At 57.0% G+C, this 19369-nt stretch overlaps 1 protein-coding gene across 12 annotated transcripts in view; it reads right to left on the bottom strand.

The window, feature by feature from the left end:
• ADGRB2 (adhesion G protein-coupled receptor B2) overlaps nt 1–13012 on the bottom strand; it is a 36336-nt gene extending 23324 nt beyond the window's left edge. For 8 of the 12 annotated variants that reach the window (XM_074376966.1, XM_074376968.1, XM_074376970.1 and 5 more), the window contains exons 1-2: nt 9576–9801; nt 5005–5815 (exon numbers count right to left, since the gene is read on the bottom strand). In XM_074376966.1, the coding sequence (XP_074233067.1) occupies nt 5005–5815; nt 9576–9746 (982 nt within the window). In that variant the 5' untranslated portion in view covers nt 9747–9801. Of the gene's footprint in view, nt 1–5004; nt 5816–9575; nt 9803–12573 lie in introns of those variants that run through there. The other 4 variants (XM_074376967.1, XM_074376969.1, XM_074376971.1 and 1 more) reach the window with 2 other exon arrangements.
• Nucleotides 13013–19369: the final 6357 nt, after the last annotated feature.

Raw genomic sequence — 19369 nt, 5'->3', positions numbered from 1 at the left:
CCACCTCCAACATGTGGCCAGGAGCTCCTAGAGAGCAGGGACCACATCTGACTCATTCTGCCTCCCCCACGATGCCAACTTCTCGCTGTCTGAAAGCCCTTGGCCAACAGGGTGAGGTCCCAGCGTTTGGGGGCAGCAGTCAGAGCCTCGGGCCCATCTCCCACCTCTGGGGCTACTTTCTAGTAGACGTCAGTCTGCTACAGCTCCCTGCACCCAGCATGTTCACACTCTATGCCCCAGCACAGGCTGTTTCCTCTACCTAGAAAGCCCTTCCCCTTGCACCAGGAAATGATCTGGGGAGGCTCACAAACGTGCCATGAAACAACACTAGGCCGTGGTCTGAGGAAGTGATCCCCTTTCCAGGTCTCTCTTTAATAGAGTGACTATTTGCCAGTCTGCCTGTGATAGTGCAGTTTGCGCCTGCCACCTTGATGTAATTATAATCTCGAAAATGTTCTGGTTCAGATGATAAAGTATATGGCCACCTTCCTTTTAATCCTTCCAAATGCATGAGAAAGAAGGTTTCTGTGCAGTCTGAGACTTTAACATACCCCCATCACGTGCTAACTTCTCTTTCTAACAGGAGAGATGAGCTTCTAGCTAGAATTTAATAATATCACTGTTTTCAGTGTGGTTGTTTTTCTGGTTATCGTCTATTTCAGACAAGTGAAACTCTTTTTCCATTGACGATATGAAATTTCTTTTTAATACGTACAATTTAAAAAGCAATTTGCTTTAAAGAAAAGATTCACAGGCTAGTGAATTCCTATTTACTCCTCAAAACCCAACTCAGAATCACCTTCTTTGTGGTTTAATCCCTCACTCTTCCTCCTCCCTTGACATCTGGCTTATGCACATCATACCTATCACATGAAATTATGACAACACACAACTATTTATTAGGGATTTACCACGTGCCAGGTACAGTGCCAAGCACTTACCCACCTTCTTTTGCTTAATCCTCATCATTACTCTGCAGAAGAGCTCTGCTATCCCCCTTTTATAGGTGATGAAATTGGGGGGAGCAAACTTGCCCATGGTCACATAGCTAGTCAGTGGTGGTGTCAGGGATTGAACCCAGGGCTGGACTTCAGCCTGTGGCCTTGACCACCACTGTACACTAGTGGTCACTCTCTCCGACCAGACAGCAGAAGGTGTGTCTGATTCACCTCAGATCTCATTCACTCGGAGCCGGTCCAAGGCCTGGCACCAGCTCCACTCTGATAAAGACATGAAGACATGTGTGATGGATGGGATGGGACTCGATCCCCACTCAGATGTCTGGGGGAGTCTGTGCCCCACTCACTCTCCATCCTGTGATGGAGCACACAGATTTCTGGCAGCATAGATATGGGCTGGAAGGATCTTCCAGGAAATGTACCACATGAGCTAGGTCTCCCCACGACCCCACTCAGAGAGGCCTTGCCTCCCCAATGTCTGAGTCCCATACAGGCAGATAGGGCTCTGCTTCCTGCCCCAGACCAAGCTGGCCAGAGGAAGCTGGCAGGGCCTGGGCAAGGAAGAGAAAGCCAATCTAGGACTGGGTTGAGCAGGTGAGAGGCAGCTTCCTAAAGGAGACAGGACTTGAGTTATGCTTGGAAGGATGGGGCAAAGGATAAACTGGGGTGAAGGGCATTCCAGGTGAGGGAAACAGCCCAAGCAAAGGCAGGGAAGCCAGAAAGCAGGGGGTTCCGGGGCCAGTGATGAGCCCGGGTTGAGAGAGTAAGAGAGAATCAGAGAGAAAGCAGGTAGCAGCTGGGTCAGGGGTGGGGCTGAAATGCCAGGCCCAGGAGTCTGGGCCACAGTGGAGAGTCACTGGGGGCTGAATCAGGGGAGTGACACCCAGAGAGATCAGGAGGAACCACTGGGCCAGCGCCTTGTCCAAGTCATGCAGCCGCAGTGGCAGAGGAGGGATCTGAACCCACTCTTGCCTCCCAGGCCTGACACTCAGGGGACCCCAGACTCAACTGGTGGTCAGGCCTCCCAAATGGAGCCTAGATGACAGGGAGGGTGGCTAAGCAGCAACCAGCCAAGGGTGGGACAGTGCCCCTGAGGAGGACGCAGGGAGTGTGGCAAAGGAGGAAGGAGGCTGTAAGAGTGAAAGACTTTCTCCCAGGTGTCACCCCACACAGCCACATCTCAGGACCAGAGGGTCGGTGGGCAGGAACTGCAGGTTGGCGACCAGCCCCCAGGAGCGGGGCTCTGCAGCTGATCCCACTTCCACAACTACCCCCCTACCCCGGCCTCAGCCAGCCTCCGTGCCCGTCCTCCATCGAGCTCTTTCCTGCCTGCCTTCCCTTTCTTCCTCTCCCCCCACTTAACAGATTGCAGCAGCAAGATGGCACAAATTTATGGCTCAACTCACCAAAAATAACAAGAGATCTATCAAAAGCAGTTTGTGTGAAATTAACAGGGGCCTGTACCCTCTTGTCAAACACACTCAGCTCTGAGGCGGGCCAGGGCACTCTGCTCCCAGCCTCACCACTCTGCCAGTACCAACCCAGCTCCACCCTGCCTGGCCTTGCCATTGGTCCTACCCAGGATGTCCCAGAGGTGAGCCTGACTCCGCTGTCCCAGTGCCTGGCAGAGGGGCTGGGACAAGGGCCTCACTCTTCCTGTTCACCACCATCCCACCAATCTTGTTCTCAATCTGGCAGCTCCATGTGCCAGCCAGTTCTCCTGCAGCTGGTACATGTGTCCAACTGGCCCAGTGGGGAGGAGGTAGAGGGAAGCATGGAGGTGAGGCCCAGGGTTTGGCCAAGGTGGTGCTGCCACCAGGCAAAGTGTTCAGGCCCTGATGATGCCACTGGCCCTCAGATGCCACGCGCTGCGTGGAACAAACTGAGTTGTGTGCCTGTCAACTCTTGCCCCTGAGAGGCTGGGCAGAGGGAAGAAGTGGCAAAGAGGAAAAGCCTCTTGCCTGCCACAGGAGAGGAAGGGCTGTGCCAGCCCAGTTCTGGGCACCAGTGCACCCTGTGAGCCCACTTGTGATGCCACATCACCCCACAATGCCCCACAAGAGCCCTCCCTGCAGGCAACCCCATGGAGCAGCCAGGAAACATGCCAAGCAGGACAAGGGGCATGAGCTGGGAGCCCAGGGCTTCCTGCTCAGAGAAGATACCAGGCCCCTTGGCCAGGGACAACCGGCATCCAATGTCCACCCACCCTCAGTCCCAGAGGCCCCTGCAGAGGCTCTGATGACAGTGGGACGATGGTGCCCTTCCTGTCACCAGCCCCCTCTGACCCCTAAAGACACCCCGGCTCCCAACCAACTCCTGCTTCCGGCTTCAGCCAAGCCCAGCTGGCTGCTCCTGGCTCTGTGCTCCACATGGCAGCCTGCCCAGATGGTGCCCGCCCAGGAGGGCAGAGCCTTGCTCCATCCACTGCAGACCACTGGGCCGATGGACTGCAGGGAAAGCCAGACAAAAGAACCAGCCCTCTGCCGAGCACAATGGGGAAGGCCCCCACAGAGTGACAGGCAGTTGTGGCCAGGCAGGAAGAACCATAAACCACCTGATATACGCCTGGCACTCTCCACCGATGTTCGACAAAGAAGCAAAATTCAATTTCTTCCTGCAGGCACTAAATCCCAGGCCAGCCTCCAGGGCCCGTACCCTGCCCACGGCCTGGCTGTCACTCGGACAGCTTCATCGACCGCTGTTAGAGGCCAAGCTGGCCTAGGGGAGAAGCCAGAGCAAGGCCACTGGGCAGTTGCCATGGGTGGGCAAGATGCCAGATGTCTCATGGGGGAGACCAAGAAGCTCTTCCCCCAAAGCATTGGGAGAAGCCACTGGCATGATAAACACCCCTTCTAATTAAATCAGGGGTGTCTTCCCATTTTACAGATGAAAAAACTGATATATTAAAAAAAAGGATCTACTCAAGGTAACAAAGGCAGCTCCCAACTCCCAAGAGGCATGGGAACAGATCATATGCCTCCAATACCCCAGCAGCCCTCACACAATATCCCCTGTAAACACTCTGTCAGATCCAGATGCCCCTTCTGACTTCCATTCCCGTGTGACAACCTCATGATGGTAGGCCAGCACCTAGTATCCCAAATGGAGAAACTGAAGCCCAGAGAGGGGCAGGAACTCCCTGTTAGTACCAGAGCTAGAAACCAGATCCCAGATCTGCCTCCCTACCACCCCTATGTCCTAGGCCCACTGGCCAGTCCCTGGCCCAGCCCTATTCAGCAGGCATGTAGGACCCAGTTGAGGGCGTTGGAGTCTTGAAGCTGCAGGAAGGAGGGTCGGCAGAAGGTGGCCATGGCTGAGGGAGCTGGGGTGGGAGCAGGAGCAGGCAGGACTCAAGGGCTCGGAGAGCTTTCGCCCAGTCAGCAGGAAGCTCTAGCAGCTGGCAGCCTTGGTCCCAGAAGAAGACGTGGGTCCAGAGTGGGGACACAGGGGACACTGGGAGCTGAGCCAGGCCAGCCCTCTAAAGCAGCCTCGAAGCTCAGGCCTCTTCACCCAGGCACATTCTTCTGCGCCTCCCTCTGCCCTGACCCTGGGGCCATAGCCAAAAATCACTGACCCGTGTGGGCAGAAGACATCCCTGCTCCCTGCCTCCTCCAGCCTCCAGGCAAACTTGTCAATTGCAGTGCCAGGGCCTGCCACAGTCATTCCCAGCTTTGGGCCTTTGTAAATACTGCTCCCTCTGCCTGGATTGCCCTCACCACTCCTTTGGTTTGGTTCACTTCCACTTGTCCTTCTGATCTCTGCTCCTGTATTACTTCCTTCCCTGACTGTCCAGTTAGGGGTCCCCTCCCTGGCTTTACCATGCTGCATTGTCTGATCTATGCCCCTATTCATCCACTCAAGACTGCAAACCCTTCACAAGAGTGAGATCTAACCCCAATCCACTTTGGTGACCCCAACACCTGGACCAGGCTGGACCCAGAGGAGACATGGGTGGACAACTACCTGAACGCCCCAGGACCCGCCAAGATGGGCACCATCAGCCCTCTGGACACACCTACCAGTCCCAGGCCCTGCTCATACTCACCATATCTCATCTCTGTTGTGAACAGGTCATTGCTGCTCCCCGAGTGCAAATCGGCCTCAGCAGGTGGGGCTGGGCCCCCAGGCACCAGTGCATTGGACAGGGTGTGGGCAGCAGGAGGACCTGGAGGCGTGGTGGTAGCAGGGCCAGCCCCCGCCTCCCCAGGGCAGCTGCAGCCTGGCTGGGCGAAGCCACAGGCCCTGCCAGCAGCACGGCCGCACTCCTCGCTCCAACGGCAGAGCACGCCGCAGGTGAACTGGCTAGAGTTGTTGTTGTTGATGAGCAAGACCTCAACAAAGCGGAAGGCCAGGGCAGCGGGCGCCAGCAGGCGTGGGGCCTCCGAGGGCTCGGCTGACAGGCACAGCTGCACGAAGTTCTTGTCGAAGTGCAGGAAGGTAAAGGGACCCGAGCCGCCGCACAGCTCCAACCCCGCTGCCTCCTCCTCTTCCTCCGGCCGCCCCAGCTCTGACTCTGCCTGGGTCACTGCTTCTTCGGGGCTGGGCCGGAGGCAGGTAAAGTTGACCAGGTAGTGGTCCAGGGGCAGCAAGCGGGGGGCAAAGTGGGCGCACACCTGCTCCTGGCGGTTGAAGCGCAGATAGAGGGAGTACTTGGTCGGGTCTGGGTTCTCCAGGGTCCAGGAGCAGCCCGAGGCGATGGTAGGAAAGAGGTCCTGCAGTGAGAAGGCCCCGTAGAGCACGCCCGAGGCCAGGGCGGAGCAGGCGCTGGGGGCAGGGTCGAAGGCGGCGGCCAGGTGCAGGGACAGAATCACAGATAGTAAGAGGGGACAGGCTGGGGTCATCCTATGTCCCTTGCCCTGTGGAGAGAGACAGTGGTCAGTGGCCCCAAGCACAGCCAACATGGGCTCTGAATCTCCTGTGGCTAGCCGCAGGTCACGGGCCCGTGGTTAAGACCGTGATAAGTCACCCAGGTCCACCAGTGTGATCTTAGACAAGGGACTTGACCTCCCTGAGCCTCAATTTCCTTTCTTGTTAAATGAAGGCACTCAGGAGAGTGTCTGGAATCTTGTAAGCTCTTAAAAGACACATCAGTTGTGATTATTATTCTGTGGTTCCTCTGTCAGTCCCATCAACTGCAAACATCTCGGCCTGACGTTCAGATCCAGCCCCATCCCCACCACCCAACTTGTATTCTCCAGAGCTGTTGCTCTCAGTCGCCATGTGTCGTGATCAGCTGCAAGGCATGTCACACATAACCCAGCAGTAATCGTCAAAGCAGCGATGTTTGACGATGATTTGCTTTTTTATAAATCAGAGCAATTCAAGTTATTCCCGGAACAATGTCATTCTCACTCACTTGCTTAACTGAGTGGGAGAGAAAGGGGAGGAGTTACCGCCTGCGTGTGCCAGGGACTGCGCCCAACCTGAACCACGCCCACAGGAGGGCATCGTGAGTATGAACGTGATGATTATTGCTGCTGTGGCTTTCCTGGTGGAAACGAGGGGGTCAGACATCTGCAAAATGGGTGCGGCTGTTCCCCTCTAACCCTCTTCTACTCCCACCATGGGATTATCCTCCAAGGCCTGGCTCAGGGCCTGCAATCCCTCCGGGGAGGCTACCAAGCCATCTCCCTGCTCTTAGTTCCCACAGCCCCCACAGCAGGAAAGTCTGCATCACCCAATTGTGATCTCTATCCCTTGCTATCTCCCTAGGGCTAGCTCAGTCATCTCATGAGTCTTCAAGCTCCTAAGATTGGAGATCAGCGTCTATTGATTTCTACCTGCCCCCAAAGCACTGAGCTGAGCTCCCAGCAGGTGTGAATGTACGCCAGGTATGGGAGGGCAACTGGGACCCAAGCCCTATGCTGACGGACACACAAGGCAGTCAGGCCAGAGTGGACACGGAATGGGGGAGGGGGGACTGCAGGTGCCCTCCCACCCACCTGGCCAGGGCAGAGCCACTTCCCATAGCCTGCACATCCTCCACCCCAGCTGCCCAGAGAGCAGAGTTCTGCGCCTGGGCTGGTTCAGCCCCACTTCCAGCCCTGCCCCCAGGAGTGCCTGCCTCTTCCATGTCCAAAGCATCACTCACAGCACTGGACGGGTCCCTAGAGCCTCGTTGTTCCATATTAAAGAAGAAAAGATGAGGCTCCAAGAGGGGAAGCAAGCTGCCCAAGATCACCCCAGAGAAACCAAGCTAGGACTGGAGTCCAGGACCTGAGGCCCCAGCCCGCTTTCTCCATCTTCCACCCATAGCCTTCTGCACTGTCCCCTTCCTTGCTACTCAGGCTTCAGACCAGATGGACAAGCTATTAGCTCTGGGAACTGAATCACAAACAGAGGATAATTCTCAGGTGTGGTGAGATTGTCCCAAGACACAGCTCCCCTGAAGCCAGGGACCCAGGGGACAGGTTTCCCATGGCTGTTCAGGAATCTAAATAGTGGCTGGAGGTCGGGGGACAGGAAATGAGAACCCCAGAACTCCAATCCCGTTGTAGCATCCAGGGAGTTCCTCACTGTCCCAGATCCCACATGCTGCCACTCTGAGCCAGGCCTAACCCCAATTACAGATGCGCACTTGCCCCTTCTGGGCCACAGTGGGGTGCGGAGGTAGGCTCAAGGCAGGCCCACTTTCTGGGGAGAAGCCACCCCACCCCATCCTCCAAAGACCCGCCTGGAATTTATTCAGCAGAAACCGGGATGGGGTGTCTCCACTGCCCACCCTCCCAGAGCTGAAAAAGGGACCAGACCCCTGGCCTGCCCCACCCCACATCCTCCCTGTCCCAAACCATTCAGCCTGCCCAACCTGGTGTGGCACCAGCGAAGCCAGCCACTGATGATGAGTGACATCCAATCCCCCCGCTGCCCCCAGTTATTTTTAAGCAGGCTGAAAAATTCAGGCCATGGCTGTAGCTCAGCGGAGGGGAGGTGGGGGCTCATTAAAAGTGGCCTCACCTCCCTCACTTAAGAGCAGGCAGGGACTCTCCAAGCACAAACACACCAACACGTGTGGGCTTGGATATTCCTGGGCCCTGCACACATGCATACAGAAGCATGGATGCACAGATGCGTGTGTAGCCAGGTGTCCTGCATGTGAAGAGATACACATGCACACAGACATGCACAGAGATCGGTGTAAACCACAGGTGAGTAAATTCAATGCACACAGAGTGCACATACTCACGTGTACAAGGCTGTCAAGTGCCAGACACTCGTACACACGCGCACAAGTGCAAACGTACTCTCTAGTGTGAGCACACACTGGTGTTTGGTTCTTTGAAGCTCAGCATATGACAGCCAAGTATCAGGCAGGATCTCACCCATTGCTCCTTCCTCTGTATTCCTGAAACTGAGGGCTCAGGCTCCCAGCCCCACCTCCTGAGTTTCCACTGCTCCCTACTCTATCGCTCCAACCCATCAAGACGCATTAGGTCCACATCCTCCAGAGCCACAACCTGACTTATTCAGGACTGAGCCACCTCTAAATTCTATCCAAGTCCCCTCTTCCATTCAGTCTCCTTCAGACATCCCCTTCACACCAATTCTGGTATTTCACCTTGGGTATGTGTGAACCTCATTGTTCTTCCTGTGACATAAGATGTTTTAGGGACTCCCTTTTAGATCACTATCCATCCACAAAATAAGGCAAAGAGCCCAATTCCAGGTGGTCAGAGAGCACCTCCTTGGGAAGGGACCTGGAAGGATCCCTGCTTCACAGGAAGTTCAAGTGGTTACTAGCAGTGAGTAGCCTCCATGAGCCTCAGTTTCCCCCTCTGTGGAGAGGTGACACAATCCCTGCCCTCAGGATTACAAATACCTTCCCATTCAGCCTCCTGGTGAGCTCCCAGCACAGGGCCTGGCACAGGGAGAGCCCTCACACCATCCTCTCCCCCTTCTTCTCAGAACTTCACAGTCTCTCCTCTTTCCTGCTGCGGTGGAGGGTGCTGCCTCTGAAGGCTCTTTGGGTTAAACCTCAGGGTAGCTTTGCTACCTGCAAGCCCAGGAAGACCACAAACCCCTCCAGGCACAGAGCTGGACAGGAGGGGTATGGAGCTCAGCTCTGAGGAAGAACCTCAGTCAGGAGGTTGATGCGGAGGATAATCAGAAGGCCGCCTCCCTCAGGACCTCTCTGGGATGAGACAGGTGACAAGCTGCTTGGAGTAATCTCAGGGTCTCAGGGATCCCCTCCTCCAGCCATGGGCTCCCTTCACCGCATGCCCCCTGCCCCTGGCAAATCTGAGAATCCCACCCTCTGCCCAAGCACACTGGGGACCACTTCATCCCAGACCCCACAGGCCTGGGGTTCCTTTCTGCACCAACGAGGGAATCCGAGGCTTTCTAGCAGCTGGAAAGGCCAAGACAAGACTGGGATGGGAGGGAGCATGGGTCGTCAAGCGGTGGGGAGGGGCACTTCAGGGCAAGAGCTGGGTCTCCGGGGATCGCAGAGAATGACCCCATCCTCCTGGCAGGCTGGAAGCAGGGGCACTGGGCGGCCTAGAGCCAGGAGCCTGGCATTCAGACTGGGGAGGGGCCGCGGCTGGGGGAGGGGGCGCGGCGGTGAGCACATCCGTCGCGTTTATCCACCTGGCAGCTCCAATTCGCCCACCCGTCACTCACCCTCTGCCTCCTGGGCTCTCGCTGTGCGGTCAAGCCCAGGCCAATGCACGGCCAGGGACCCCCCACGCGGGGCCTCCGGGTCCCCTGCCCTAGCACCAGCCGTGGGGGCAGGGTCCTCAAGGATCCCCCTCTGCTGGAGCTCTGGCACCCAAGAGGGCGCACACCCTCCATCCGGCCTCTGGAGCTGGTGGGCTGGCCCGAGGGGTGGGGGCCACCCTCCCACCACAAGGAGCAGGACGAGGGGCGGCCCCCAGCCCCCGGGGGCGGTGCCGCGCGGGTGGCGGGGGGAGGGGGCGGTGACTCAGCCGCCCTCCGCCCGCCTCCCCGGAACTTTGCAGCAGCTGGAGCCGCCGTTGCTACAGGAACCGAAAGCTTTTGTTCCCCAATGTCAGGGCTGCCCCGGCTGGCAGGAGGCTGGGAGGCTGGGAGGCTACCACTCCCGAGTGGGGCCCAGGCCCAGCGACACCGCCCAGAGGACTCCCAGCTTGGCAGAAAGTCACAGATTCAGGCCCCCCTCTCCTCCTTGTCCTCCAAAGCGAGGTTTCTTCAAACTCTTGGGGCCCTCTGGTCAGATCACCCCCTAATTCTGACTTGGAGCACTAATTGCCCTAGAAAGTTCCTGATGGCATCTCTCCTGTGAGGAGGTAGAGGCTCCCTTGTGCCCCATGTGATCCTCTGTGACTGAGTTTCCATGTAGGCCCCCCTAAAAGGGAGTCTACCTTTGGGGACTTGACTTGGGTTCCTCCACCTCCCTAGCCTCTACACTTGAACCAGGACCTCAGAGGCCTTGGCCTTTCACCGATGATCCTCTGGCCAGAGCTGATCCCAGAGGAGTCTAGTGGGGTGTTGAGACCCATATGGGCCTGTCTATCTTCTAGCTTTATTATCCTGGAGGTTGGAGTGATGTCACTAAAACCCATTCTGCACTTCTACCCTGGGATTAGGAGTGGAGTGGAAAGGGGCCTGACGTTGGCCTTGAGAAACAGCCCAACACACCTATCACTGTTAAGCATTACTAGGTGCCAGACACTATACAATCTAGTATCATTTCTCCCAGAAGTGATGTAAGGCTATTACCACTGACCCATTTTATAGAGGGCCAACTAAGGCTCAAAAAGGTTCTGTAGCTTGCCCAGGTCACAGAGCTTTTGAACCCAGGTCATCCAACCAAAAGCCGAGTCCCTAGCTACTTACTCAGCTCCATGACCTGGGGGTTGGGAGGGAGGGAAGATGACAAGAGACAAGCTGGGAACTCACTTTGGGTTATACAAATGCCTATCACACACACATCCCAGTCTGGACCTATCCCTTCCTGAAGAGTGATGGGGGGAGGAGGGGAGGAGAAGGAAAAGAGAAGGCAGAAAAGGGAAGAAGAGGGGGAATTCTCTCTGCCAATCTTAGTCCAGGGAAGATCCTCCCTTATGCCCCCACACCACCACCAGGGCATCCCCTGCACAAAGTCCACACTGACCCTCCCCCATGTGGCTCAGGGGATGATCCCTAGGTTCCTGCTCTGTCCCAGGGCCAGGTGGACTCCCTCACTGCCTACTCCAAGCCCAAGCCAGACAGAGCCCACCTTTGCCCCCAGCCTCCACCTAGTGTGTACTGCCCTGGCGGAGACAAATAGAGGCTCCCTGGGGACACCCACCGAAGCCCAAACAAGCCCAGATAGACCATCTCAAATCCAGGGGTCAGTCCTGCTGGTCTGTGCCCGATAGCTCAAAGGGCTCCTGAATTGCTGCTGGGTTAAACTCTCCATCCCACCCCACATCCCATCCCCAGAGCATATGGCCAGACAACCAGGAACTGTTCTGGCACTGTTAGCACGAGAGGGCACCCGGCCTCGCCCACCAACCTCCTCTCCCCAGGGACTTCCCAGCGCCAGTCCCGCAGCCACCGCTGCTGCTCCGGGTGCGCTGCGGAAACCTGGAGCTGCCCGCCGGAGGAAAAGGGGCGGCGGGTCCAGGGCTGCGGGCAGGGGGCGCCAGAGGACACCCAGGGGCCCGGCCAGCAGCTGGTGAGGCGGGCAAGCGGGCAGCATCTCTCGGCCCGGGAGCCCCTCCCCCCGCAGGCACCAGACCCTTCGCCCGCTCTGCACCCGCCGTGGCGCGGAGGACTTCCCTCGGACGGAGCTGACTGCGGGAGTGGCCGCCAACTCCACCACCTACAACCCGCCCCCCCCAAAAAAATGCTTGCCCCCGGAGCTGCGGGAGGGTGCGTTTGGTGCCCGGCTCCATGCCCCGGGGGTGGGAGGAGAAGGATGGGGGATGGATAGAGAGACTCCGACCAAAGATGGACAAGGGAACCAAGGATGCGGGGCCCGTAGAGATCTCTGATGGAGAGGAAGGGGCTCGGAGCAGACATGGGGGGCAAGGCCCCAGGTCCAGGCAGAGGGGGAGGGGACTTGCAGCAGAGATTGGCGAGGGATAGCGGGACACCGGGCAGATATGGGGGAGGGGGCAATCAGGACAGAAGTAAGAGGGGAAGCATGGTCGGGGAACCGGCGCAGGGGAAAGGCAGTAACTATGGGCAGACATGGATAGGGACAGAAAGGACTCCGTGCAGAAATGAAGTGGAGGGGAGGAGCAGGGTCCGGCATCCAGACGAGGATGGGGGAGGATTCAAGGGAGAGACACAGTCGAGCTGCAGGTTGGAGAGAGGGGCTCTAATCAAGAATGGGGGCGCACCCCGGGATCCAGGCTTAGATGGGGAGAGACTCGAGACAGCGATGGAGGTAGGTCTGGGTCAGGACCGGGGGAGGGCGAGGGGCTTTGGCAGAGATGGGGAAGGGGAAGGGAGGCAGAAAAAGGACTCACAAGAGATGAGGGGGACCTTGGCCCCAGGCTTGTAAGTTCCCAAAGAGATAGGAGTGGGTAGATACCGAACGAACTCAGTTCGGGCGGGGGAGAATTCAGCAGAGGTAGGCGAGGGGAGCGCCCCCAGTCTGGACTGGTGCGGAAACTCGGGACCGCGCCGGGGTCTGGGGCCAAGCACTCACCTGGGCGCCGTCAGCAGCAGGAGCGGGGGCCGGCGCTGGCGGAGGCGGCCACGGGGCGCAAGTTTGCCATCCCTAAGGCGGGGGCTTGGCCGGGCGCGGGGCAGCTCGCTGCAGCCGCGCGGAGGGCCGAAGCTCCCGCTCCGGGAAGCGGCGGGTGCAGAAAAGGCTCCGCGGAGCAGCGCGGGGCGGGCGGGCGCCGGGCCGGGCGCGGGCTCCTGCCGCCGCCTCTTCGCCACGCCGCCCCCCACCCCCCGCTCCCTGCTCCCCCGCCCCGAGCACCGCCCGCGCCGCGCGCCGCCTCCTATTCGCGGGCGGCGGCCGCAGCCCCGGGCTCTAAAAGCCGACGCCGCATCCTCCTCTGTCTCCAAATGCCGCCGCCGCCGCCGAACCGGGTGTCTCCGGCCGCTCCGGCCGCTGCCCGCAGCGCGCGCCGGGCCGAGTGACGGCCGAGGGGGGACGCGGCGCCTGCGCGGGCCGGGCCCGGGAGGGGGCGCGCGCCGGGCCGGGCGCGAGGAGCCGCGGGAGAAGGGGCGGGGGGCGGGGGCGATGCGCGCCGCCTCCTGTTAAAGGGGGAGCAGCGCCAGCCGAGCCAAGCACACCCTCCCCCTCCCCGCCCTGGGCCCCAGGCGCCGGCGCGGGAGAAGCCCCGGGTAAGCCCCCGCCCCGCCTTCGGCTTCCTGGACCGCAGGATGAAGCGATCCGCGGCACCCCTCCAGCGATACCCCAGGCTGAAGGCATCTCGCTCAGCCAGGGTCTCCCCGGCCCTGAGGGCTGAAGCATTTGCCCCCTCCCCCATGTGCACTGCAAATTGCATATCCCCGTGCATGCAGGTGCCACTCGTGTGCGCTGAACTTTGCATATGCTTTTGCATACAGGTGCCCTATGTGTGCACTGCATTGTTGCCTGGCTCTGTGCATGCAACTGCTACACACATGAACAGTGCGATAACATGTGCTCAGGTCCTGAATGCATGTTGCTTGTTCCTGTGGGTAGGAATGCTATATGTGTGCAAGCTTACAAGTGCCACATATGTGCTGAATGCTGTGCGTCACTTGTATGTGGGAGCCACAAATGTACACTGCAGTGTGGTATGTTTGGTGCATACTCTCGTGTAAACTCAGCAACGTTGCATATCCCTAGGCACGAGGATGCTACACGTGTGCAGTGTGTTACATGTTTTCCTGAGTGCCTGTCTAGTCCCACAAGTGCCTTTCCCTGTGCCAGGGGCGCCCCCATGTTGCATCTGTTTGTGTAGAAGCGGCAGAGAGGTAGAGACCCGCCCCCTCCCCATCCGGCGGTGCGCCCAGGGACGGTTGGGTGGGGCCAGAGCCCACATGGTAAAGGCGGTATTCAGGGCGATGCCCATCGTTCAGGGCCCTGGTCGGGAGGCTTGTGGCCTGGGCATGTTGCCACCAGGAAGGTGGGCAGTCCAGGGACGCACCACTTCTGCCAAAGACAAGTGGGTTAATCAGACGGCTATGGTCCGAGGAGGAGCCAGCAGGGGGCAGCTTTGCAGTGAGGGTGGGATGGTTTCAGGAACTCTACTTTTTGAAGGTTTTTCTGACCAGGAAGGAGCCAAATCTGGGGAGCAAAGAAGCCCCCAGTCCAACCAATCCCACTCCCATCTCTCCACTGAAGCCCCTTGAGTTGTGTCTCCCTGGAGACAGGGCAGGATAAGACGCAAGGCTCCCCAGGGGCAGTACCAGAAAAAAAGCCCCCTGTTCCTCCCTTCTATCTTTCCCCTCTCCAGCAGTCTCAGTGACATTTGTCGTGAGTGATTGTGGGAGATTATCGACTTTAATGGAAGGAGGTAATAAGGGGTGATGAAGGAATCTCACCCGTCACCTTAAGGGAATTTATGAGACTATGAGGCAGGGAGGAGGGCTGGCACCTTTCCTTTCCCAGCTGGAGCCCAAGGAGGCCTATGCCTTGGGCCTAGCACTGTTAGGCACTCTTGAATTCTTACTGGGCACCCTCAAGCACACCCCTGCCAGGGCTCAGCCACTGCTGTGAAAGCCAAGTCAGGTGGGCCTTACCATCTGCATGGTGTATTGAGAGCCACCCCAAGGGCAGTGCGAGATCCCAGGCCTCCTTCCTTAGGCATTGTGAGGGGCAGTGGGATTGCTGGGATTGAGGTCTTAAGGAGATGGGCAAAGGTGGGGAGAGAGGTCAGGACATGAGTGGTCGGGACATGGGATACCCACAAGGATGGAAAGACAGGCCCTCAGAAGCCTCCAGGACCCTGTCCTCCACGGTCCAGCCCCTTCCACTCCTTACAGGGAGCCTGCCTTCCTCTCTATGAATATTCATAACATCAACATACTAGAGACCCAGCATCCAAAGAAAGGTCTCTTGCAGATGTGATACAGCTGGATCCCTGAGGTCCTCCCCCTCCCTGCAGGATCCAGCTGGGTGCAGGGTAATGGGAGGGCTGGCTCCGGTTAGACAGCAAGGTTTTGTCTGTTTTCTCTGTTCCCTGATAGCCCCCAGACTTCTTTCTTTCAGCCACAAAAATGTGTGCCCTAGAAAAGACAGGTGGTCAGACAGAGTAAGGGACTGACAGAGATGGTACCCCATACCTGGGAGCTCCCTGGGGCAGGGTGGGGAGATCAGCAAGGCAGGAGGGGCTGTGGGAGCTGGGTGGAGAGAGCAGGCCTTCCCAGGGGTTGTGCAGAAGCAGGCTATATATTAGGGCGAACCTCTGGAAGGCTCTCCCCGAGGTGCCTCCCTGCACCAGGGTTTCCCCACCTCCTTTCCCAGGAGCCCCTGCCCTTCCAGACTCACTCTGCTGATAATGCCGCCCAGGAGGGCTTGGAGTAATTACAAATCGTTTCCATATTCAAATCCAGCTGGTTGAAGAGAAATTACTTCTCTGACAGCCCAGGCGGGGGTGGGAAGAACAAGTCTTAGCCCCAGGAGAGGCCTCCAGGGAGCCTGGGGCAAAACCTGGGCAAGGCAAGGGGCACCAGCCAGAACTTGAGTGCAGAGGGTTTGTGCAGAGTAAAGAAACATCTCCTGCCGGCCTCCACCCCACAGACTGGACGAGGACAATGACTCCAGCCCTTGAGTCCCCTCGGGGCCCCTTCTGGGACCGCTGATGTGATGGAAGGGACCAATCCTACCATGATGTCAGGCTCTCTAACCGCTCTCATACTGCCAAGCTAGGGGACCTCAAGAAAGTCCCTTCAGCTTTCTGAACCTCTGTTTCCTTATCTGTGAAATGGTATAAATGATCTCACCTAGGCCCCAGTAGGATAACAGAGATTAGCAAGAGCTATGCCCCTGAGAAGGGCCTTTTACAAATAGTTATTTTATTACCAATTAATTCATGTTTTTGTCAACAGTAAGCACCAACAGTGGCCCAGTCGGGAGGCAGCACAGCCCTTAGAGGGGCAGCACAGGAGAAGCTAGTGGGTTGAGGAGGGGAGCAGCCCCAGCCTTACCCGCTTGGCCTCAGCCCTGCCTCCCGCTGGGCCAGCCACCGCTATGCTTCATTGCCCTTTAAACAGATGAGAAAATGTTCTTCTTCCTTTCCCAATGATTTATTTGGCCCAGAGCCTGGACAGGTTTCTTTCCAGCCAGTGGGACCTAGGAGCACCCTTCCCTCAGCCCCTGCCCTTTAGCCACCCAGCCAGGCACCTACAGCAACCCATAGCTCTGGATACCAAGTCTCCTTCCAGCCCCCCACTCCTACCCCAGACACATATCAGAAGTTCATAACATTTCCCCAAAGATACTCAAATCCATGTGACAATCTTCCACCAGGGTCTGCCCTAGAGCTCATACGACAAATGCCTCAGTGCTCTGGATGTCACTGATCCTGGTGGGATATCCTGAAAAGATGGACTGGCCGGCCTGCTCTGCCTGCAGGAAGGCCTGCATGTCTAGCTTCCATCCTTCCTGCTGCAGATGCCAAATGTGTAAGGAGCCTGTGGCCACCCAGGCTGGGTGTTTGTCATTTTCTTGGTGCAATGGATTAGGGGGAAAAGGGAGGATTAATGGCTCCCTTGCTAAATCTTCCCAGAAGGTCAATGCCTGGTTTGTGTACAGCCCTCGGGGCAGTGCCTGCATTCTCTGGCCCCTGGGACAGAGGATAGAGAAGAACTTTAGGGTTCTTCTGAGAAGGGCCTTTTACAAATAATTATTTTATTACTAATTAATTAGTATTTTTGTCAACAGTAACGTGGGTGATCTTCATACACGTCATACTGGAGGGTGTCCACAGAGCCTGGCACCAACAAGGTGCCTTCACTCACTTCTTCAGCAAACATCTATTGAGTGTTTACTATGTTCTAGGCACTGCGATCCAGGCCATGAGAAAGTCCCAAGGCTTCTACTTCCCAAAATATCCCAAATCTATTCACTTTTCACATCCCTACTGCCAATACCAGGGTCCAAGGCAGCAACATCTGGCACCTGGACTCTCCCTTATTTAATCTCCAGGCTCTCACTGCTACTTCCCCATCCCAATCCATTCTTCTGGAGCCCACTGAGCTATCTTTTTAACATGTAAATCAGAGCACCCTTTCTTCAGGCCTCCAATGGCTTCCCACTGCACTTAGCACCATGACCTTCCAGGCCCTGCAGGGCCTGGCCCTTACCAGCCTCTCCAGAGCCAGCTCCACTACCCCACCCCACCCCCACACTATGCTCATCTCTTTGCTATTCTTGGAAAACTCCAAACTCATCTTCCCGCAGCACTTCCAGTGGCTGACTCCTTCTCATCCGGAAAATCTCAGTTCCAATATCACCTCTTCTAGGAGGCCTCCCCTGATGACACTTCTAAAGCAGCCCTACCCCAACCAACCCCCTGCTCCAGTCGCTGCATCCCATGGCCTTGTTGTGTTTTCTTCCTAGCACTCATTACCCTGAAATAGGTTGTCTATTTCCATGTACGTTAATTGTTTCCCCTACTGGACTATGAGTTCTGTAAATGCAGGGACTTTGTCTATCCATTCACCATTGGATCCCCTGGCACGAAGCACGATGTACACAGTAGGTATTCAATAACTGTTTGTTGAGTGAAATGAATGGTGACAGGACAAGCACAGACCCTGCCCTCACAGAGCTTCCAGTCTGTGATCCTCAATCAATGTCTGTCCAATAAAACAGTGTTCTAGGTTTCCCATGTGATGAACCAGGAAGAGTTCAGGCCCTGGGATCACACAGATCTGGACTTCTGCCTCTGTTCCTCCCTGGTTGTGTGACCTTGGACAAGTCATTTATGTTCTCCAAACCTCAGTTTTCTCTTCTGTAAAATGGAAATGTTCCCAACCTAGCAGAGCTGATGTGAGTCACATGAGGTGATAAAGACGAAGTGCCTCACACAATGCCAGACACAGAGAGCTGTCGTCTGCATGAATGTGAGCCCCTTTCAGACATACCAGGGGCTGTGGGCTGTTCCAGGTCCTGGAGACAGGGAGATGACTCAGAATGGGGCCTTGACCTTGAGGCCTTCCCAGTGTCCCCTCCCCCACCCCATACCAGCTGGGTTCTAATCTGCTGAGATTACTGAAGTGAAGGAGGCAGCCAGAGCCAAGGTGTGCCTGGGACAGTGTGCGTGTATGTTCCCTTCAGAGAAACTGGTTCCGGATCCACTTCTCTTATTTGGAAGCACCTCTTCCTTTTCTGCCATCCTGGTCTGTGTAAACATACATGCACATACAGAGATGCATATCTACACACTTACACAGTCACTGGCCCACAGACATATGTACACTTGCCTGGGGCACACAGGCATATAATGAACCACACATACCCAACCCCAGAACATAACACCCTCCATTTTTTTGGTGCAGCAGGGACCTGTCTGGCTCATCTATCAGTCCTGTTGCCTCTTGCTCTAGGCTGAGGTCAGACACAATCCCTCCGGGTTGACAGGGGGCAGCCCAAGCACTCCTCCTGGAAAATTCTCCCTGAGGTCTAATCCCACACTCCCCTGTGCCCTGCTGTGGGCCTTAAGGGCAAGGTGCCCCAGCAACTACTTCAGACACCCAGAAATGACAGCACCATACCCCGTATCCATACATGCAGGCTGGTGGACAGGCAGGGGTGGAGATGCCTGAGAAGAGTGGACCCCAGCTTCCTGCCCCAGGGTGGGGGTGGGCGAGAATCCCTCAGGGGCATTGGCAGGCATGGGGCATACTGGTAGTTGGAGGGTCATTGAGTTCCCACCATCTGAGATGCTCCAGGTTTTCTCGCCATCCCCGAGGGGAGCTCTGTGGCACCTGAATCCTGCTGTACTGGGCTTGTGCCAAGCTGGACACACAAGCAGGGCAAGCAGGGGGTCCAGAAGGACCAGCCCATCCCATGGAACCCCTCTGTGGGCCTAACACTGCAGTGGCTATTTTTAACTTATTGTCACAATTAGCCCCTAGAACAACCCGTCAAATGGGTATGGTTACCCCAATTTCATAGACGAGGACACTGTGGCTTAGAGAGAGGCAGGGATCAACCCTGGGCCTCCCCTCAGTCCCTAAGGCCCTGCCTTCATCCTGCTTCATCCTTGTCCTCCTTGCATCTCCCTAGAGGACAGACCAAGCACCAACTACAGAAGATAATTTATTTCAGGATTAGAATTGATCTTCCAGAGAAGCCCAGCTCCCTCAGGGTGAGAGATCTGAGGGGGTCCAACTCCCAGGGCCTGGTCCCTGAAAGGAGAGGCTGAAGCTGGACACGTAGATCTGGGGGAGGCCACCAGAGTCACAGAGGATGTTGGGAAGGACATGGCAGAGGACCGCTGACACCTACACACTTCCCTGGCAGGCATGACTGCAGTCCCCACTGACGCCACCAT

This window comes from Camelus bactrianus, chromosome 13 (genome assembly GCF_048773025.1).
Source record: "Camelus bactrianus isolate YW-2024 breed Bactrian camel chromosome 13, ASM4877302v1, whole genome shotgun sequence".
NCBI lineage: Eukaryota > Metazoa > Chordata > Mammalia > Artiodactyla > Camelidae > Camelus > Camelus bactrianus.
Note: the sequence above shows the minus strand (reverse complement) of the source record. Positions and strands in the feature narration are given on the sequence as shown.